Source organism: Seriola dumerili, unplaced genomic scaffold, assembly GCF_002260705.1.
Source record: "Seriola dumerili isolate Sdu_G_001 unplaced genomic scaffold, Sdu_1.0 BDQW01000330.1, whole genome shotgun sequence".
Classification (NCBI taxonomy): Eukaryota; Metazoa; Chordata; class Actinopteri; order Carangiformes; family Carangidae; genus Seriola; species Seriola dumerili.
Window position 1 is genome coordinate 1,220,605 of NW_019174585.1, and position 23,915 is coordinate 1,244,519.

Below are 23,915 nucleotides of genomic sequence, written 5' to 3' on the forward strand. Positions count from 1 at the left end.
TTACCTTGGAGGACATTTTATGTGCTGTGTTATAAAGTCACATGTTGTGTTCATGGAAATTTGATGAATATCATTCTCTTCTTTATCTCATTTCTCCCTCTCTCTCCCTGCCTCAATCTTTTTCCTTTTCTGGCCTCCCTTAATTTGGATTCACCTTCACTCCCTTCTCGTGCTTATTCTGTTTGCCAAAAAAAAAGAAAGAAAGAAGGCATGTTCATTGCACACAATCCAAGAAAACATGAAATATTTATCCTTATCACAGCTGTCACAGAGCTGAGCTGTGCGTTGCTCGAAATGCATTTTATGAGACCGGTGTCGAGGCTGCTATCTGCTTGGAGAAAGATAACATGTGCATGTGTTGTCTGTGAGGAAATGCACCTCATCATCCTCGTCCTATCGGCAGCAGAAGATTCAACACTCAGCTATGAAATTTCTTTACCGAATGTGAAGAGACAGAGAAACAGAGAGGTCCTTTATCTCTTTTAATTGAATGGCATAGGACGAGACTCTACAATAGCGCAAAAGCAAAGACATTATCTTGATGTTTGTTGATTTTGGTGTTTATGTTTCATGTTAATTAGTTCAAAAATGAAAAGAATTGCTTGACAGTGTGCTAAATTGCTTTCTTGCCGGGAGATAGATGAGACAGTTGATACCACTCATATTTAGTAAATGTGAAGTTAAGGGAAACTGCTAGCCTGGCTCTGTCCAAAGGCAACAAAATATGCCAACTAGTATCTCGAAAGCTCACAAATGAACATGTTATAGTTAGTTTTTTTAATCTGAACAAATCTAAAGTGTAAAAATGACACATTGGGGTTCGATTGAGTTGTCGTGGCAGGGAAAAAGCAGAGACTCAAGAAGCTCTCTGTGCCGCACCATGAAGTAGTCAGGACATTTCCAGTCTCTACGCTAAGCTACGCTAACCGGCTGCTGGCCGTAGCGTTCGCATTTAACAGATAGATATGACAGTGGCATCAATATTTATATCTAACTCTCTGCAAGAGAGCGAATAAGCAAGCGTGTCTATTTAACAAACAGACATAAACCCCCCATAACCCCCACAAACAGAGAGGGGAGCGTTCTATTGTTTTTTTTAAATCAGTGGATTAACTAATCAAATGTGTAATATGCTTGTTTTGGTTTTCAGTCATGAATTGAGCAGAGTTTGGAGTAGTATCAGTAATGTCAAAGTTTCCATATCTGTCCGTAATGACATACCTTTATGAATGATCCCTTGAACACAGCAGGGAACCTGAATTAGAGTCCAGATGCTTGTGGTGAAGGTACCACTCAGTTTTTGTTCCCATTTCAGGCCATTTTCCCCTCCTCCCTAATTGGTTTATTATTTGCTGGCTTGGTTTTCGGAGACCAAATATATCACATCTCATTTTACCATCTTTCACTGCTGCACAGTAGTGGAGGGTATTTGTGGCAGGCTGGTGTTTTTGAGGTATTAGTTGTGGAAAACCTTGGATTATCCTTTCAAGTCGTATGAAAGCATGGCTGCTCCAATCCTTAAGAGGGAGCAACAGCAAAAGATGAAATACAACAAAGCAAGTTTAATTTTGTAAAAAAAAAAAAAAAAATTAAAAAACATGCTACCCAAGAAGAGAGGAGGTTTTTGAAGGCTGATTTTTCCTTGTGCTTGTTGTGTGACTTTATTGTCTGGGCTCAGGGGAAAAGTAGAGCTGTGTCCTGCAGAAAGGAAACAGAGCAAGTTATTCCAAACATATGCTCGGTATGAAGGATGTCTCCCTTAAAAGGGAAACCACAGCAAGGTCATAAAAGGTTGTTGAAATTATGGCTCTCTATAGGCACTTGCTAACTGTAAGACTGTGAGTCTCAGCTGCATATAACTAGTATGGCAGTTTTTATTTCTGCACTGTAAATATGTTTTCTTTAGCCAAAAAGTCATTTCAGCTGTTTATAGAAAAGCAGAGAGAAACAGAGAGAATAGGATTAAAGGGTGATTGAGGGGGAGTTTGTCATTTTATGAGAATACCAGTCAAACCATCACAATAAGCTTGGGGGAGTGTTATTTATGTGGTTATGATCAATGCCTTCATCCACACAGTGTAACCCAGTGGAGAGAAAACGAATGAAAAATGAATGAAGACTGTCAGGAATTTGCTCAGTTTTCCTCTAAAAAGATAAAACCTGACTGTTATTGTTACTGTTATCACTTTGTGTGTGTGTGTGTGTGTTTTCACCATTTTTCTTTTCATGCACTGTCTCTGTATAGATTATTTTGTAGATGTAATAAATATGAATGTGATATCCTGTCAGGAGCCTCTTGAAAATGAGATGATGCATCTCAAGGGGCTCATCCTACGCACAAGAAATTTGGGATTTGATTTCAAATGTGTAGACATTCTATATTCCGATGCTCTTGACGTCACTTTCTTAGACACGTCAGTGTCCTTCAGCGGCAGCGTGCAGCTGCTGCATGCTGATCAAAGGCTCGGCTGTTTAAGAGCAAAATGAGTGTTTGACATTTTCTGTTGTTATTCCTCTCTAATCCAGCCAATTAGATTTGAAATGAAACAACGACCATGAGGTTCAAGGGATGACTTTCATACTTCCTTTTTTTTGGATGTTCACAATCATATTGAATCAATAATATAGGACTAGTAACTCTTTTTTTATACATCATCCACCAGTTTTAGGAGAATGCAGCAGGGCAGTGATTTTAAACAACTAGGAAGTTATTTTATGGTCACAGAGGTTTTATGGCCTAACATGTTTAAACCAACTGATCATTTGTTTCACTTCCTGAAGATCAGACTAAGAAGTGAAAATGGGTGCAGTACAGGTCTGACGTCCTCATTAGGAGCTTTTGGGTCAGAGACTTCAGACCTGTTAGACTTAAGTCATTGATTGTAAAGGGTTTGCAATTAAATGGTAAATACCTTGATTTTATTTAAGGATATGTTAATTTGTCCAACTACTTTGATTCCTTAATTATCATAGCTGGATCGGCTACAATATTAGTACGCTACACTTGACATTTTTCTATATTAGTGCTGATACAAAATGAATTCTCAAAACTTATATGTTGTGTAAAAACAAGCAGCTGTAAAGAACCTTCCCTATAGAAAATACCTTGTAAAATTGTGATTTAAATAAGAAAGTGATAAAAATATACTAAAGTCTAAGGATAGATGGGATTGTAAAAAAACATTTTAGGCAAATTTGTGTTAAATTATATATACAAATAAAATGAATCACTCTGGTCAGTACCAAAAACGTCTCTACAGATACTAAGATATCAGCAATGTGAGTTTTACTGTAAAACAGATTGAGTAGATGTGACATCCATCCACATTCACATGTGTTGTTTCTGAGAATTGAAACTGAGGTTCAGTTTCTGTCAGCTGATGTTGTTGTGTGTCAGACAGTGTTTGTATGATCTGGTGTGGAGGCAACACAGCTGTTGGCTGGATGGTTTGATGCTGTCATCTCTGCTGATCAGCCCCTCAGACATCCGCACAGCTGCCCCTAGCAAAGCCCCACACATGTGCGCGCACGCACACACACACACACACACACACACACACACACACACACACACACACACACACACACAATCGGTTTGTCACATTGTCACATTTTCCCCCTTGAGCTGGCCTGCAGTGACAATGAAAAGAAGTGTAACACAGACTGCTGTCGGAGCAGAGAGTCTCAGGCCAACATGCAGACACGCAGAAAGATAGAAGTGAGGATATTGAGTGGCTTCGTGCCCCGTCCACCTACAGATTCACCTCCACTGTATAAAGTATACAATGTTCATTTCCCACCAGTGGCAGGTAAAGCTCCAGTTTATCTACAGTCAGGACCCAGTAGCTCTCAAATGTGACTGTTGAAATGAAAGAGCGGAGACGACAAGACATTTGAAGCTCACATTAAAAGAAGCGAAGCAAAATCCAAATCATCCATTCTCAGAAAAAAGGTCAAGATTTCTATTCTAGCGGTTTATCCAGGGAATGTACTTTCTTGCTGTTGAATTGTTTGAAGCTTGGTGTCTGTGAAGAGACCACATGCAGAAACACGATGGACAATCTTAAGTTTTACTTTGAACAAGCCAACAGAATAAAGTCCTTTTAACAGCTTAGCATGAAGAGCGCCATGCAATTATTTTCTTTCATGTTATTGCTGCACAAAAGGACTTTTGCTGAATAGTTTCTTCAAGCCTAAATAGTCTCCTCAGTATTTTGTTCTTTACTTAGCCATTAGCACCATCTCATCTTAATCAGTTTCCTGAAAACATTCAGAGATTGAAGATGTCAGATATTTGAATAACAGGATGAAACGATGCTTCATGCTGAGAAATCTGGCTTTGGTTTGGGTTGAGGATAACAGTGTCAGTTTTTTATTAGTGAGATTTGAAGACAATATTTTGATTTCTATAGCCTTGTGTTTGTGAAAATTTAATAAAGAAAAACTTCAGAAAATGGCACTGATGACCGATCATTTAAATCTAATAATAGAATCAATTCTGGTAACAAATTGTGTCAATGCATCAAATCAGGCTCACCGAGCAAAAATAGATTTTTCTTGTATTTCTGAAGTAGAGTCTGTTCTGTGGGGTGTTGTCTCATAAACATATATCTTTATATGTGTAATGGACTTTTTAAGTGTGTTTCATTGTTTCAGCTCTTTTGTGGCTGTTGCCACCGGTCATCAACAGTTGGGGCTATTTATGCAGGATTGCTTTCACTTCCTCTTTTTCACTAAGAATCAGATGAATTCCTGCGGCTCTCCGTTTGCCTGTAGTAATAAAAATGAAAAATCATACTCTCTCTTTCTCCCACCATGCCACCTCCACCCCCTCCCCACCCCACAGCATCATTCAACCTCTGTTAACCCCTTGATGCATTTAAAACTACACGTGTTTGTGCAGAAGGACGGAAAGTCTCATTTCTTTATCACAGCTGAATGAGCCTTCCGGCTGCGTGAGCGAATGCCAGCACGATTGTCATATTGTTTATTGATATGAGCTGTTGACAAATTTGCTGTGTGTTAATCCAGATTTGTTATTTGATGACATGAATTTAAATAATGAGGTGAATTGACAGATTGAGGCTGAAAGGAAATTCATGGTGTTGGCTGCCTCCACAGTTTAATGCCATAATAAATTGCCACTGGAGGTAAATCATGTTTGTATGCAAGTAGGACATCTATTTATTTTAAGGCAGCTAGCTTAATTTGATGCTGTATTTCACTCAGCACTATTTGTGGATGAAAACTGGTATGACTGTGGTTTACCAGATTAAATCTAAATCTGTTAGACACATTTTTTTAGTATTTTAGTAATGAGTATTTGCAAATCTGTAATGACATGTAATTATAAAACTTAGGTAGTAAATTGAATTTTACCACAAAGAATGATTTGAATATATTTTAGGATATTTTATCCTAAACACTGGAAGCTAGTCTGACCCTGTCCAAAGGTAACAAAATCTTCCAACCAGCACCTCTAACTACAGCCTGCTAATTAAATGATATATCTTGTTTGTTTAATTCATACAAAAACCAAAAGTGTAAAAATGACAATTTGGGGTTTTTATGGGGGGGTTATGTGTTGGACTATTTCTTGAGCACAGTGACTACCTGGAGTTGGTTGCATGGCAATCTCACAGTGATGACAAGTCTCTGGGAAGAAACCAGATGTGATGTGTTCATTTGTGAGTTTTAGATGTGCTTTCTGTTGGATTTTCTTACCTATTGAGTCAGGCTAGCTGTTTCCCCCTGTTTCTAGTCTTTATGCTAAGCTAAAATAACCTTCTCCTGGCTCTAGCTTCATATTGCAGGAACAGATGAGGGAGGTAATGATAATCTTACTCACTAACTCAAAAAAGCGTGTTCCTCAAAATGTCAAGCTATTCCTTTAAGATACTAAATAAATGTTTACATCAATGATCAGACCTGGATATGTGAGATTTTTACCGAAAAAGTCTAAAGGGAACAAGGTTTTGTGCATTATAATTTTTACTTGCTTATAAACATCCGTTAGAATTTCCTTTTTTTTGTTCATGTTCAGTGTGAACAGTATCTTGCATGTGTGGCTGATTATAGTATTTTGTCTGTCCAGAGCAAAAGAAACAAAATCAGAAGGGATGTGGAAGCAGCAGATGAGAGTTTAAAGTGAGGATTACTTTGGAGCCTGTCCTCCCACTCATGCTTATGTGCTCACAAACACCCTAATCTTATCATGTACCTTAACCTTAAAACCTCTAAACAAGTCTCAATACTCAAGCAGCCCGAAGACCGGTCAAAACTCTATCACTCTAAAACCGAAGCTAGTCCTCAGAAAAATAGAGATACAAGTGCTCAAGGAAACACTCGTACATGTTATTTCCTCCTGATTCTGTTTGTCTAAGCTGAATTGTTGAAAGAAAGAATGTGTTTTCAGAAGTGTCTGTAAAGTAATCCACTCCACCACCTCAGCCCCTGTTTTTATGTCTCCACATCAGCGACAGCCAAGGCCATTAAGTTGTCAATCCGTCAGTCCCATTCTCCTGAACGCAATGTCTCAGTAACACCTTAAAAGCATTTCTTCAAATTTGGGATACATATTCACTTGGACTCAATGATGAACTGTTGTCTGTGGTCAAAGGTCAAAGGTCACTGTGACCTCTGTATGACATGTATGGGTCTGAAGAAGAGTAAATCAAAGATGAACTTTTACCTAGTTCTCAGATATTCAGTCATATTGTGTTCAGAGTACTTTTTGCTCAACCTTTCTGTGTCCCCCACTGAAGGTGGAAGGTTCCCATCTCAACAAGTTATGAGCAGATGTGGATGAAATGTTGTGTTGCACAATAGAAGATGGACATAACAATAGTTTAAGTTTTGGCGCAGATCCAGATCTTGGATTTCTCTTTTTTTCAAACCAGTAAAAAAAAAATATATGCTGATTTCCTACATTCAGGTCTTTTGGGACTAAACAGGAACTGATTTATGTAAAAAAATTTGTGAAATCAAACCAAGAAATCAAATAATAAAACAAACATAACCTACTTTTTTACTTGCCAGCACTAGACATCTGCTGCAGTGAATCTTAACCAAGTGAACCACTGAAGCCCAGGTGTTTTTCCATTTCAAACCAGTCCCTGCAGGTGGTGATTCGACTGATTACGTCTTTTCGCTGTGGTTGAAAGTTTGTTCATCAGTGAAATCAGCTGCTGCAGTGTTTGATTTGAATGAAACTGGTGTTGCACAAAAATGGCACTGACACACAGATGAAGAATATACGGTATAAGCTTATTTATGGAAGATAAAAGAAGAGATAAAACTTTAATGATCCTCCTGTGAGGGTAATAAAGAAATATAGTGAATGTGAATTTTGGATGGGAATGACGAATATGAAAAGCAATGTAAAAATGGCAATACACATTAAAGTTTTATTAAATCAATTCAAAGTAAACAGGATACATATGTGAAATTATAAAGGCCATATATAAGCACATAAAATTAGCTATGAAAATATTCTTACATAAATTGCTGTGGTTTGCAGAGGCACACTATAAAAAAGAATCAAATACGGTGGGTTACAGAATAACCTCCGCATGAATGTGTTACAAAGTGTCCTGTATGACAAAGGACAGAGATACAACATAGAGGAAAATGACAGTGTGTAAAAACATGCAAAGAAGACAAGGCTCTATAGTTTATACTGAGCTAATATACTGTATATTAGGCCAATCAAACAGGATACATAAAAAAATAAATAAATAAGGCAACTGAATTCTGTGGTCGTCAAATGTACATTTATTTACAAGATTATTTATCATTTTAATTTGAGCTACTCCTGCAAAGGACATTATTATTATATTTTAGTTTATACAATATACAATAGGATAATGGTTCACGAAAAACACTATTTTCTTATTAACTCACGGTGCAAGAAGAAAGAAAAGTCAGGATTCATCATCAGCTCTATGTTATAAATTCATGAGGTTTTTATGAAGATCAGTTCTAAGAGTGATTAAAAAAAGAGCAGAAGAGCAGAATGGCTTCTTGATTGGCATGGACAAATTGGCTACCGGTGTGAACAGCCAGACTATTGCTCGTGCAACACAGTCGGACTGGTATTAAACATCAAAATGAAATGAAGAGGCCAGGCCTACCATCAGCCTCAGCAGAGGGGACACTGCGTCTACTCGCTTTTATTCAGAAATAGAAACAGGTTGACCCACAGCGGAGAATACCCGCTCAGATGGTACTGATATCCCAGAATATTTTGACTGTTACGGATACGGATAGTGTTAATTGGCCAAAATTCTTATCGTGGGTTAACGGTTAAACAGTTAAGTAGGAACAACATTACTGGGGGGACCATGAATATTTGTACCAATTTGTTGACTAACACATAGATGGCTGCAGAGGAAAAGTCAGGGGATCACCAAAATCAGTGGAGTTCATCCCCAGGGGACCATGAATATCTGTACCAAATTTAATGGCAAGCCAAGTTTAAACATTAAGCATTAGCATGAATATTGTCTTAGAATTAAATCATGCCTAAACGTCTTTGATGGATGCTTTTTTTCTCTTTCATATATATCCGATTACATATATATTGTCTGCGTGTGAGCTACACTCATGGTGTTTCAATGCAAACCATTTTCCCTAGCCTACTCACCTGACAGACTCATCCTGTTTATGCCATTTTACAGGATAATCCCCTAAGCAATCTCATTTTCATAGTGCATCATAGGAGGTTGAATGGGCCTAAAATGAAGCCAGAAGAAGTATTGTGGTAATTCCTCTACAACTAATGCATAATGATGAGATCAAGAAACTGAGAAGTGCAAAAAAAAAAAAAAAGAAAGAAAGAATTGGAGTGGTAGAGGTCAACCAAGGCCATTTACTCATCGTTTAACAATTACAGCATCTATTCTTCTCTCTTCCACTCTGACACTTATTCACTCTGAGCTGACAGGTTGAAGGATGTTTCTAAATCTCCTTTCTCTCCCTCGGGGCTGTCCGCCGCAGGTAAATCTCACACTTCTGTTTCTCTCTTTGCCTGTTGTCGGATTTAGCTGTTCTCTCATATATTCTAAAAGCAGGAGATGCGGCAGCTTCAATCTCATGATTATTTGTGCATTTTATTTGTTTGTGCTGCATCTGATTCCTGTGGATTGGTAGCTTTTAGTGTTGGTAGTTTTTTTTATTGAATTCAAACACATTTTGTTTCTCAGAAGCGCTTGTGTTTTGGCAGCTCTCCCTCCAGGAGATGATTCAGTAACCTGCTTTTTCAGGGTTTGGTGCAAAGCCTGCTTTGCATTCTCCTCCTGTCCAAACACAGGCTTTCTTACACCCTGCAACGCTGTGTTCAGATCCATCTCTCTGTGTGTCTCTTTGTTGCTCCTCTCCATTTTCTTTGTGCTTGTCTATTTATGTTTGAATCTGCAAGTTTGTGTATTATGTCCCTGCATCATTACATTCAGCTCGGTACTGTCTGACTGGAGGAAGAGAGGGCTCCAAAAGAGAGGGGAGTCAGAGCAGATAGTGAAAGACAAACTGTGACCAGTAGACCGGCTGCTGTGTGATCCAAAAGGACAGGCCATGTAGACCTGCGTCAGAGTCTCTCAGAGCTGCCAGGCAGGAATGTGTGAGAAAAGAAGAGAAGTATGTCAGGTAGAGGGATTTCTTCCTGCATGACTCATCCTGTCTTGGATGACAGTCAGTGACAAGTAGACAACCGTTTTGGTCTTGCTGAACCACACCTGGCTTGTCTTTTCACTTGACTCCAGAAATATAGCAGAGCTCGTCATTGACCATGAAACTGTGATGGTTTCTTTTTTTTAAAGGCAGTGCATGCACACACAGGGTTTTCGGTTTTCCTGGCTGTTAAGAACTCCGCGTAAGCTTAATTTAGGTGCAGCTCTGCTGGAAATGACTTGAGATCACCAAATTGTGATGTAACAATAGGGCATGACACCATTTGGCTGTGTGGCTGCGTTCTCGGGGTGAAGGAGACTGTCCTCCTCTAAAGAACAACCCCAGAGGTGGTCTGTGGAAACAGGTTATTACAACCCATAGTTCCATTTTATTGTAAGGCGAATGGCCATAGTAATAATGACAGTAGAGAAGGAGGAAGTCAGGTGACGTAGTGCAAAGAGAGACAAAGTCCATGTTGGGAGGAGGTTGGGGAAGTTGGATGAAACATCAAAACACGAGACTTCCAGACTGCTGTGTTTTTTTTTCAAGTTTCAAACCAATAGTCAAAGACCAGCTTCCTTTATCCTTGATTGATCCAAAATTTTAACTGTGTAGTAGTATTGTTACCGTGACAACAAATGTCCAATTTGCCTTCCACTGGTGTGCTCTTACGGGTTGTGTCCGAGGATAGGGACAAGCAACCTGCACGGTTGTTGAGGTTGGAGGACTTGTTGTGGTGAAGCCACGGTTTATTACAACTTCGAATGTAGTAATTTCATTTAAGACAATCATGAAGTTGGTGAACAAGCCAACAGTTATAGCCATATTATCTAACACTTTATTTGGAGATTAAAATAAAAGTGAGAATACCCCAAATGTCGGTGATGGCATGGTGATTTTATCATTCACCTTTGCTTTCTCCTTCAAATACATTTTCTAATGTGGGGGTTTGTTTAAAATCTGTTTCACTGTTCATGTTTGTTTCCCTAAAGAACCTATTTGTTAGCGATGTCGTCATGTTCAGAGGGGTGTCTTTAGTTACAGAGCTGATGGCCAGAGCTATACATAAATGAAACCAATATTGTAATAAATGTAGTTTTGCTTTGAGCGATGTTTTGATGAACAAGTTTTGTTTTGTTTGTATCTAAAGCCCTACTATCACATGTATGAGGGCACACATTCATGATGGCTCTACGGTTGATGGCCAATAAATCAATGTGCCACTAAAAGGCAGGGAAGAGGGTGGAGGAGTGCTAGCTGATATAAACAACGGCACTGCAGGATTCATTCAATGAAAATAATAATAAAACACTTTTCAAATGACCTTTGTTAAGTGTCAAGGATACACACAGAAACAGAATTTACAAGAAAACTCCACAGGGTACCTTTTAAATGGAGTGCAGGCAGCATGTGATGCAGCACTTATGACACTGAATCTCTATCAGCTAATCAAACAGCCGCCAGTAGCGTTGCCAAAAGTGCAACAAGCGTCTCGCAGAAGATGGTGTACCAGTAGAAACAGATCAATATCTGGTAGATCGGCCTAATAAACATGTCACACCTCTGCCTTTAATCTCTGTAAACATCATTCAGGCCAAATTTAGGTTTCATCTGTGGCCAGCCTGCGAGTGTTGCCAAGGGCAGAACAATAGTTATTCCATTTGACAAGCCATGTGAAACACACGTGTTTACCAGACGTTGTTGTTAGCGCTCCTGTGGCATTTTGTTGTTTTGTTTTACTTGCTGCACATTAAGCTGTCTCTTCACATTGGCATAAGCAACGTGTACTGTCTGGTAAGCCAAATTTAAATAAAGTGGAGACCCTGCTCAGCTGCCACAAATGAGATGAGGTGTGCACCTTCTGCTAAGGGGGGAAATTGCCCGCCCAAACAGGTGCCACAAAACTATGATACAAGTGAGGGAGATGTCAGTCGAGCACCTGAGAAGAACCAAGTCCAAACACCTGCGTAGACAAACTAGGTGTGTAGGGCCTTTAATGTTCTTTAGCTTTGATCAGTTTGAGCTTCAAGATCAATGAGTTGCAACATTACTGATATGTAGAGAGAGGAATAGGATTTTGCCTTTGCTGCACTGTCCTGTGTATTTGTGTGTGTGTGTGTGTGTGCGTGTGTGTGTGTGCGTGTGTGTACGTGTGTATGTGTGTGTGTGTGTGTGTGTGTGTGTGTGTGTCCCAGCAGATGTTATGGAGGGGAAGAGCGCCATTCTGCTGGGCATGAGTCAGTGGAACTCAAATGACCTGGTGGAGCAGATCGAAACTCTGGGACACATGGAGGCCCAGTCACATGGTACATCCTGCACACACACACACACACACACACACACACACACACACACAGATTTATAATGACACTCAGACACAGAGACACTCATGTGTGTACCACAGAGGTGTGTGTTTTGCTTGCTCACACATCCATAATGAAGGTTCAAATTGTCTGGAATGAGAGGGAGAGTAACCCACTGAATGATGATAATGGTGGGTAGACTGCAAATGGACTGTAGCATCTATTTAAATCCAAATTAAGTCATTTCTGACCACTAGGGGGCAGAAAGAGCCTAAAACCCTACCATCATGTCATGTTATCGAGAACTACTTTCAGACTTACAGCAGCCCTCCAGGCAAACACCTCAAGGGGCTGCAGTGGTGTGTGTTGGTATCGGTTGAGCATTGAATTCACAAACTAGTTTGAAGACCTATCAAACACAAAGACATTTATTCTTTTTTTTTACGCACTCTTAAACAATGATCACGTTTGCGAAATTTCTTGCAAAGTAAACTGTGAAATTAACTCAGTGCTACAATTAATTCTACCTGGTATATATGCTTCCATGCATCTGACTGGCTAATACAGCGCATTGCTTAATGCTGTCGTGTTTTCAGTCTCATGAAATGAATGCCAAGGCTACATGTTCATTCTCAGTTTAAACACAGAAGGTACAGAGAGCAACAGGTTGTGTTTGCGGCCACTTGATGTACAGTTACTGGTCTTTTTAGCCCCGGTCCCTCCATCAACTCACTGTTAAAAATACCTGCTCCTTAAGCTATGTGACTTTCACCAGTCACTTGTATATTTGTCTTTTCGCCATTTAGTTTTGAGCAGGTTTTGTACACTTAGTTTGTCAGAGCTTGTTTGCATTTATTTTTATACGGGGGTGAGGGGTCAATGAGAGGTGTAGCACTCCACCATACAGTAAAAGTGTGGGCGGAAAAACCAAAGCAATGAGCTAAAAGAGGTTTATAACGGCACAGACCTGCAGTGGGTGTTATTTCTCTAGCGTTTCAGTGTTGTGAGTGACCCTCTCACATTTCACTGAGTCCTTTGATATCATGTTAATATCAAAGAGGTTACTTCATGTTTAAGGTTTAAGGCTTCCGTATCAAAAACCATTAAGAAAACCATCTACATAGTCCAGAGAATGATTTAAAGTGAAACAGTTTGGGATGATCCTCGCTTGCAGAATGTAAACGTCTTGTTTAGGCTTTAGCTGAGCATGAGTGAACAGAAGCACATAGTGAGCAGAAGATAAACCGAAGGGTGCCTAACATCTAACATGCAGATATGCAGCGTGTTTCAAGCTCAGTGCTTCGTCTCCTTGCTCAGTGATGCCTGAGGAAGAACACTGATCTTGCAACACATGTATATCTGTGCTCGTCCTCTGCTCTTTCTGCGCCTCAGTTCATTTATGCCCATCTAAAGCATCAGTTAAAATAAAATTCACTCTTTGCCAGCAAAGAGGTTCTGATGTTTTTCACTTCTAGTTAGGGCTAGCATTGAATTTCAAACCAATCATGAAAAGACAAATAATACAGATACATGTGGATGCTCAGCTTCCTTTTTTCTCTTTCTTCTTGTTCAGTTCAGTTCAGTTCCTCAGATGTAAATGAGTTAACAAGACCTAAATATGGATTTTCATCCTTACTCAATGGACAGAATTTCCTTTGATTTTAGAGATTACCCTTCTTTTCTTCTTTTGTGTTTAGTTTTATGTCTCCCCATCCGCGTTGCTCTCACTTCAAGGTCCTGAGGAATAACATGGCAACTGCTGTTCTTCATTTTTTCCTGAGATCCAGATTGAAAGACTTTTCCTAATCCTGTCTTTGAGCAGAAGCTTCTCACGTGGTTCAGTAAATCAAAGAACGTCCAGATCTGTTTCATTTGTGTGCTGTAAATCGAATCATTCTGAGCAACGGAAAGAACAGATGCTGTGCCTGCCTGTAGAAATATTTGTGAAACGAACAGTCCTAGCAGGAAGAATATCATATTTCAGCATATTTTCATTTTGGTCCTCAACACTGACTTTAAATCAAGTGATTCTTCTAATGAATTCTACCTGTGAGAAAGTTATTCAATTAGATTCATTTATCTAAGTCTCTGGTGTGAGTATCCAACCACTGTAACTGAATTACATTCACCCAGAGATTTAACAGCACAGTGTTTTTCAGACACAATAAGAAAAGTTCAGTTTGTGCCTTTAAAGATCATAAATCAATGCTGGGATTTATGCAGATCACTGGTTTTTAATAGAACTGTCAAACTCCCACAGCAGGGGATTTCATGTACGAGTTTAAAATTCAATCAAAGTTGTCAGGAGTAAATTGCCATTAATGTTTTATAACCTTTTTGTCACTCTCCATTATGTTTTTTTGTGAGATGGTTAAGTCGTGTTTTTACTTATCAACATGTCATATATGTGAATAAACATCCATTAATAGAATGTTACATTAGGTTATCTTCTTAATCAGATGAGGACTAGGACAAAACGACACGGAACAAAAATAAATTGGATGTCAGCAATAAACAATCAGAGGCAATTTAACCATATATGACAAAATCACTGGTAATTACAGCTTTTCATTACCAACTGTGCTTTACCTCTGGCGATCATGTGCTGAGAGCATGGCACTTGCTTTTGGTTTTTGTTTACTGATAAATGGACTGGCTCTCGTTGTGAAGGTCAGCTCTGAGGTTTGACAAACTGGAGTGGATGCTTTTAATCACTGCGGTTCAGTGGGAGTGTAGTCTGGTCCTGCAGAGATGAAAGAATTCGCTCCTGCAGGGATGCAGTACCAAGTCATGAGGTAGGAACTGAAGAAGTGGGTACACTGTGAATACACACCTGCGAAGTGCTCCACTCCAGCAGCAGTGCCAGCCAGTTATTGTAGTGATCCACAATAATGTTAACTGTACCAGTGTGATGAATGAAATACCAGTTTTTTATTAACAAAATATGAGGAGCTGCCCCTTTTATTTAAGTATAGGTTTTCTAGCTTAAAACTCAAGTTGAGGAATGTTTTACCCTGATATCCTTTTATGAACGTGGGCACGGTAGTTTATTTTGACTCCATCCCACGTTCACCTTCCTGCTGAATAAATATTCACTCTGGCGCCAAAAGTTTCTTGATGTGCAACTGAAAATAGTCCCAACACATGGACTTTGTGTGAAAAATTACATATCGCATCTTTTTTAGGAAATAATTCAGCCTTATTTTGAAAATGAAACTCTATATTTATGGCCCATTTTTAAAGCTTTAGGTTTTCAGTAGGAATGACTGGGGCTGTGTAAGGTAGGGAAATTGAAAGGTATTGATCGGATGGTATTGAGCAGTGGACTAACACCTGTGGGTTTTGGTCTTTTCATGGACTTTGTTGATTGGCAGCCTTATTCCTCGTTGTAATACTGACGCTCCATTTAAGATTGCATTTAAAGTTCAGCCAAAGCTAGCACAAGGCCTCAACAGTCTGAGTTAGCTAAAGCATGTGGGGATCTTCCAAATTACAGTGTTTTGTGGCGGAGCAGGTGAGGCAGACTGCCAGGAAGATCTTTGGATACAATCAATTTGGCTATATTAGCTCCAGGTGAACTTTAGAGTGGCGTGCACTGGAGTCATGCTATGAAGATATCACTTAACGGCCAATTTGGAGAGGAGGAATGCTAACTTTTAAGGAGCATACTACCAGGAGTATTGTATTAAAACTTCTGCTTTCCTGTTTTTTGATACAAAGTTTACATCTTTTAGCTGAGGACTTTTTGGTCAAGGATGTAAATTAATCATATCATGATAATTTGTGAAACCTGCACGTACTGATTTTTTTTGCCCACTTAGAGGCAGGAGAAACAAGCTGACATATGACATGAGAGCATCTTTTAAGTTGATATATGATTTTATGTTAACAAACAGTTGCTTATTTACAGCAGACACATTTATTTTAAGTTGTGTTTGTGGCCGCCTGATGAATTTAAGTCCAATATTCACTCTCCTTCTCTGTTCTGGTCTCCAGCAACTCCTGAGGGAAATGTTCGGCTCTTCAGCTTCTAAATGCTCCAACAAGTAAACTAGTTGCTTACTTGTTTTTAGTCTTATAATTCTCTTTGGGTTCATCAATATGATGATATATGTAGTCATGTAGTCACCGTTGGTGTAAAATATTTGAAATGTACGGCTGTTTTAGTCAAATGTGGCTGTTTGATGACAAGTACAGTCAAAGTTAGAATGATAAAAACAAACAGATTTTTTTAATGCACTGCATGTTACAATGTGCGTATATTACAAACATGAAGTGAGGTGGCTAAAGAGAGTTGACAACTGAATAGGACAGGAGGACTGTGATAGCATTTTGCTGCCTCTATCATCAGTCACTGTAAATCTCCAGGTTCTTGACCCCTGCTTCAGATGTGAGATCAGAAAAAACGAGGGTCTTCTTTCTCCATTTCTCCTTTGATGACAGGGTGTCTGGTGCAGGAGCTGGTCCGCACATCAGTGGTGCTTGAGAAGTTAAGTGTACTCACTGCCCATTGGAAAAAAAATAAGCCCGCTATAGACGACTGGGGATATTTTACCTTAAATGGAGTGTGTGATGTATATGGTGTCTGTATTGGTCTAAAGCTGGCGTCTATCCATAATGGTAGACACTGGGCTGAGACATTATTACATAGTCATAATGTCCCCCTAGTATCTTGAGACTGACACCCACTGAGACCATATCTCTTTATCTTTTCTGATGTATGAAAACATTATTACACATAGTATCTTCTTTATGAAATAGAATAGAGATTAGATGTTCCTCCTGCAGTATAATCAATGTGAGGCTGTGTCTGGTACAGCAGGCACTTCACATTTCAATCGCAGCACACGACTGAAGTGGCAAAGCATGTCTGCAAACACTAATAATGTCACATAAATTTGTTTTTCAGAAAATCTATTATGAGACAGCGATTTCAGCTCTGTGAAATGTTGTTCCACTCAAGACCCTGTGACATGGAAAAGAAAAGACAGGAGAGGTGCTTCCAGTACACTCTGAAGCCCAGAGACCGCTGCTAAAAATTTTACCAGGACTTTCAAAGTATTGGTAATTGCATTCTCACTCTCTCTCACTCGTTCTCTCGTCCTTAAGTAGCAACCATTGAACTTAACCGAAAATAGAAACTCAGCAGCATGGTGCTGCATACAAATGTGAATATGCCTGCTGAGGTTCTGTATTCTTAATGTTTGTTTACACCAGACACTCGTGGGAGCAGCACAGGAATATTAAAGACATAAAGTTAGCCTGTTGCAACTGGGCGTAGCAACAAAAAAAGAAGCAAAGCCAACAGTAGCTGCTGCAACAGAAGTGGCCGGTCATGGGGGAATCTAGAAACTGATTAGCATGTTTGACCAGCAAATGGTGTGATTTTAGCTCATCGCAGAGTAGTCGGTATCGGAGAATATATTTATTGCTGTACAGAAATTACTGGTGCTTTTTATGCCTTCATTAGATAGTAATAATGTGGAGGTGATTGGAAACAAGGGAGAGAGAGGTACAATTATGAAAGTTATGTGTGAATAATGTTTCCATTACATAGTGAGTCCATAGGAGAACTCGAACAAGTATGTGTTTTAACTGCATAATGTGTTTTTGAACCTGCATTAATTGATATCTTGACCACCTGGGCGCAGGACAACAAGCTGGAAACACACCATTTTTATCACCTGTAATGAACTTCTTAGCAAAGGGTTGCCTCTCCTGCAGACATGAAGCAACATTTCCTTTTCCTCCTTTTAGTTCTATCTTTGGTCTCCACCAACACCTGAGAAAATTATCTGGCTTTTTAGCTTTAGTTATGTTCACCAGCTAGTCGCTAACTTTGCTTGTCTGCTGTTTGATGCTGAGCAGGTAGTGCACAGTGGGCTTTTACAGCTGCCTGCTTTGGTTGAAAAAGATAGAGTGGAGAGAGTGAACCAGAACAATAATGTTACAGGGTAGAGTTGCATAAACCAAAACAACTAGATGGAAGATGCTATAAAAATCCATGGAGCTGAGGGCAACTGCAGAGTTGGTGCTAACTACTTCTGGGTTCAGCACTATGAGTAGTTATGTGACCCATTGTTAATAGAAAATATTGATCATAGTGCTTTAAATTCTCAAATAGGTCAGTATTGACCTTTACAAGTCCAGCTGCATTCAGGCATCATCAGGCACTGTGGAGTATCAAGCCCCTACACATATGTGTGAATTGTGTGCTCAGCGTCTGTTGCAGGTACACTGTGATATTTAACTGTCAGTGCTAAAAAATGTTAAATGAGTCACTAATGACCATGACAGCTACCCATTTGTTAAATCACCTCATTGCTTATGTTTTATTGTTAGTGGTTTATAATAAAAGGTGAGAAAAAGCCTGGATCACATTGTGTTGTTGTGTGGGTCAGAACAGTGGGTGGTTTCCCTGCATGGGAAAGCTACCTGCAATTAGAAAATGTGATGTGTGGGAAACCTTAAAGGTGCAGTTTGACCGCTCTGAATCAGAGCCTGTGCAGCAGTTGAGCTGAAACAGCCACTAACCTTTGATCCCCATCTATTTGTCAGTCCCTCAAAAGCATCTCTGGGTTTATAACCGCTCTCCCTCTGCTCTTGAATATTCCTTCATTCCCTCCTTTGCTCTCCTCAGCTTCTCTAACCGTGCATTTCCCCCTGGCCTTTCTGCTCCTTCACGCCCCTCCCATCACATCACCTCATCATGTTCTTATATTTTGCCCGCTCTATCTTGCTGCATTCGTTTACTCCACAAGCCACGGGCGACTGTAAACACTCTCTCTTCCAGTAGAGACGACTTATAGTGATGGAAACCTCATCGACAGAGAGGAATGCCTGGAGCACAGCTGCCCCTTATTTTCCACTGTACTCTTCCTCTTCATCTCTGCTCATTGTGACGTCCTGGGATCTAACATCAGCCACCGCTCCACTGTCTTTCAGGCTCCCCATCTGCTCAATATGCAAACACTCTTATCAGTATATTTATGCAGTGCTCTTTTCATCACCATTTTTTTCCACTTCATTCACTGACTGATGCTGTATAATGTAGTCAGACCTGAAATAGCCATCTTACATAACTGATCTTTTTCGAAAATTACCGACTCCATGATAAACAAAAACTCCTGACTCCGACTTGGCTGCTTCCTTGGTATGTTCTGCCAAGCTGGGATAAGATTAGCTAAAATGGCTATGTCAGTGGAAACAGACAGTTTTGGTGGAGATGACTAAGTGATAAGTCCTGCCAAACAACCCAACACAGACCTTTATTTTTCTCCTGGAAACATAATATATGATGAGAATATAATTCCACACAAAGTGACCCGGAGAGAAATATATTGAATGGGAGAATGATTTTCCATTTTCTGTGAAGCACCACGGCTCTCTTTTCTGCATGCACCCTGCAGCTCTATTCAGGAACACATGCAGAGCGAGAGAGACAGAAAACATAAATTTAAGGTCTGAAACTCATCTGTTTTCTGCCCACCACCTCCTCCTGGTCAAGTCAATTTCAACACACGACACAATCTCCCTCTTATTTTAATTCCCATTAATGTTTTTGTCTTTCTTGTGAAAGCAAAATTGTCCAGAGAGGCTTAAAAGCTGGAAAGACAAATTTCTCTGCTGAAGTCTGATGAAAGCAGAAAACGGCAAACAACAAACGAGGGAGAGGTGAGATAATTGTAACAGGCGGCTGGTCTTGAAGACTCCATGTCTGGAGTACCGTTCTGCCTCATCTCTTATTTTTACCGCCCTTAGGAGGGGGGAGGGGGAAGGGAGAGGAGGAGGGAGAGCAAAACTGCGATGCGCCATAGCTCTGAGCTCCCCATAGATTTCCTCTGCCAATGTTTAACACACTCCCTGACCCTTTACAAATGTTGATTGAGTGTTTTTGTGAGTGTTTATGTGCAGCAGAAGTGGCATGTAGTGACTGTGGTCACACAGTCAGTGTAGAACTCAAGGGTAGAAATCGGTCAATAGCACTTAAACTCTTCACTTAATAATAACTGAATAATATATGTTTAGTCATTTCTGCAATTAAAACATTTTCCACTCTGTATTTAAGTCACCTATTGAATATCTGTCCCTTCCTGAGGTCCCCCCCCCTTTTTTCACATAAGGTTGTTTTTTTTTGTTATACAAATCAAGGGTGTAAGTATATAGTAAATCATACGTTTTACAAACTGTAAATCCCCCCTCGCACAAATGTGTGACCTTGGGCTATAGAATTAAAATTTACTTGACTTTACTTACAATTTTTCTTGTCCAAAAAACCAATACTAAAACACTGAGTATCTGCTCATACTGATGCCAATCCAATACAGATTTAATTCCCTCCTTTAAAATCCCATCAGTGAACAAACACGTTTCACTACAAGACTCAGTTTTTCAATTAGATTGAATAATGACACATTGGAGACGCTTGACACGTTGGAGCTCATTATATAAGATGTAAAACGCAATTCTTCAATATTTTAACTGACTAAATTCATTAACTTGCTTGTACATACATATATATATTGTACATACATATATGTACAAGCAAGTGCGTGTACATATATGTAACAACATTTATAGTAACAATGTATTTCTTATGTACATATATGGCAATAGGTGGCAAAGCTTGAGACATTCAGTTAAGCAGTTAAAGAAATGTCACATTCAACATGAAAATCACGTGCTTTTCTAAATTTCACAGTTTTCTTTGTTATCAGTTTTACTCTTTTGTTATCTTAAAGAAACAGTTCTTTATGCTAAGCTAAGCTAACCATCTCCTGGCTGTAGAATCGTATTTACAGATATTTTCAGACAAGAAAGAAAATAAGCATATTTTTCAAAATGTCAAACTATTCATTTAAGGCAGCGTCTGATTCTTATAGCGTCTTTTTGTTGTTGTTTGCTCCTTTTTGTTCTTTTGCACCTGTTTGAGTTACAACATTTTCATATTTCTTTATATGAAGTTACTCAAGCATCCAAATTTGTCTTAAAACACTCACATTCCCCTCTTTGAATTATTATATTTTTTTGTTTTCTTTCCCCCTTTGACTGTAAATATCTGGAGATGGATATGAATTGTAACTGTTTATACGTCTGTCTGATGTTCAATCCAGTGTTTTGGCCAGATTTAGAGAGACGTGACAGTGAATTTCAAATCAGTACGTCCCTAGTTGCAGGTACTGAGTTAGCCTCTGCTACCTTACTTCACTTCTGCCTGCTGTGTGTGTGTGTGTGTGTGCGTGTGTGTGTGTGTGTGTGTGTGTGTGTGTGTGTGTGTGTGTGTGTGTGTGTGTGTGTGGGAGTGTTTGTTGCAGTACAGCAGCCACAGCATATATAGACAAGGAGCAGCTGGGATTGCTTGGGACAGACTGTGTGTCTGAATGTATATGTGTCTGAGTCATTTTATGTGCCGCTTCCCCTTATGATGTGTGTGTGTGTATGTGTGTGTGTTGGGTCAGCAGGTTTGTCATACACAGGAGCTGGTGGCGTCTCCTGGGGTCTTTTCGCAGTAGTAGGCCAACACAGACCCTGATGCCGGCAGCAGTGAACAGATGGCTGAGCGTGTTAGCATGCCTGTACTGTGCCAGGGGTCAGAGGGGGCTGTTCACCCAGTCAAGAGACAGCATTTCTCCAAATGAGGACCCTAACCTGTTACTCCTCAACAGCACACACTCTCCAATCACAACAAAGTGATACATAACCTCCTCACCCTTCTATATTCTTTCCATTGCAAACATCTTACCTGTAACACAAAAATAATGTAATACATTACAGATGTGCTGTGCTGTAACCGATCGTCTACACCAGTGGTTGGTCATTCACTCTACCAGCATCCTGTAGAAGAAATCTTGCAGTTGTTTGGGAGTAAATAAACACTTTATAACCTGTAAACATGTGCTTTGGCCATTCCATCACTAGTTGTATCTAAATGCTGTCGTACAGCAGTTACACTAATCAATATTTTTCATTTGGATCGAGTGATGACTGACAGAGAATGATCACCCATCTCTGTAGTTCCCCTCAGCTCTGTGGAGCATATCAGCCTCTTTCAGCTCATTGTTTTTGTTGTTTTTTTTTGCCGGCATTTGTACTGTTTTGCTCTTGCCACTGAAAAATAAATGATGCTTCTAGCAGCAGCAGATGGTTGTCTTCAGTAAAAAACCTCTAATAAACTGACCTTGCCAGCAGTTAGCTAGTGGAGAATTTAGCAGCTAAAGAGCCAGATATTTCCCCACCGGAGATCAAACCCAGAGCTAAAAGACTGAATATTGGACTCACATTCATTGGACGGACAGTGACTCCTCATAGCCCGAGCTGGTTATTGTAATAAAGACACTTCTTGCAATAATACTATGAGCTTGTTCAGTGTTATTACCACTGAACACCACGATTTCTCTGTAACGACATACAGCTGTATTGATTACTAAAGTGTCCCTAATCACGTCCCACAAATGTAATCAGAGGCTTTGTTCTGCTTCGTAAATCTCATCTTATGTTGTTTGAAACTGTGGCATGTCGTGTTGAATTAAGATAAAGATTCAGAGGCAAAAAACAAACCGCAGGAAGAAGCCAACGCTGCTGTTTTCTGTGCACGTCTTCCCAGGAAGACAGATAATTCACAGTGATACTGTAGCTTTCTAATGAGTCGATTCACACTCCAGCAGGCAGGAAACTTTGAGGGCATTTTGCCATTTTCATACTCCCTGGGAAGATATAAATCTGTAGTCTGGAAGCCAATCTCGCTGATGATGAATGCAGTCTTTTGCCTCCCACTCTCATCTTCCTGCTCTTGTCTTTCTCCCATCTGCTCGATCGAAGGTGACAAATGTGTGATGGCGATAGAAGTGGTCGAGACCTGAGAGGAAGAAGATTCAGAGAGAGAGATAAACAGACAACAAAAACTCTCTATGCTGGCTACAAAAAGAGAGTTTTATGGGAAAATGACATTTTAAATCATAGTTGTTGCTCACAGAATGACACACAAGAGGGATCTGAACAAAGATCAATAGATCAATATTTCATCCCTTCTCATTCAGCTCTAGTACACTTCTCTGTAGAGCCCTTCATTCTTCACATGGCTGTTTCCGGAGTCAGTTTTCTCCTCCTCTCTCTCATAGATAAGTTAAGAAATATATCAGACTGCAGTATGATAACAGATGAACTGTGTGCACCTGCTGCGAGTCTGTGTCTGACTGGGCTTTAAGCCACTGGAAATGGCAGTGGTGTTGCCGGACAATGGTGCTGTCAACTTTCCACAGTGTGCTTTCTAGGTTAGATAATTTGTCGGGCGAGAGAGAGCGCAGGGAGAGAGCTGCTAAATACCACCAAGCTTCATAAAGCACATATTGACTGGCAGGACTCAGACCTCTGAGAGGAGGCACAAGAAATGAAAATAGAAATGCAGACGGATTTTGAGAATCCCCTTGCTGCAGCACAAATCTGCTGCAGGAGAAAAAAAAAAACAATTGGCCTCGTAACCACAGGAATCCGGTTTCTACCACTGAGCCGCACCAACAGAAAGATTTTGTCAGTTTGGTCCAATATCAGACAATGTCTCACTTTTCATTGAATTCAGGAGCATCGCAGCATGTGTGCTGCTCTCACAAATGATGAGGTGAGTGTAGCTCTGCTATTTCGTCTGACTGTCTTTCCTACAATCTGCCGAACGCAGCTGTTTGCTGCAGATTGGCAGTCAGTACATTTTCAAATACAATGCTATGTGTGAGATGCAGGGCTTTTCTATACTGGCTGTGTCTGAGTGTTTGTTGAATGCTGTATTCAGTGATAAAACAATTTTACACTTTTTTATCGCACTTAATTAAGAAAATTTATTTAAGGATGAAGTTACGACTGAATCGAGACCCATTGACTTTATATTTTTATTGCATCATAAATTTAAACTGCAGTGAACGTAGCTGGAACATTTCCTGTCCTCCAAACCAGAGA

At 39.8% G+C, this 23,915-nt stretch overlaps 1 protein-coding gene across 1 annotated transcript in view; it reads left to right on the forward strand.

Moving 5' to 3' along the window:
* pitpnm3 (PITPNM family member 3) overlaps positions 1-23,915 on the forward strand; it is an 89,185-nt gene that overhangs the window by 20,967 nt on the left and 44,303 nt on the right. The window contains exon 3 of the mRNA XM_022759723.1: positions 11,865-11,972. Within this exon, the coding sequence (XP_022615444.1) occupies positions 11,865-11,972 (108 nt within the window). The remainder of the gene's footprint in view (positions 1-11,864; positions 11,973-23,915) is intronic.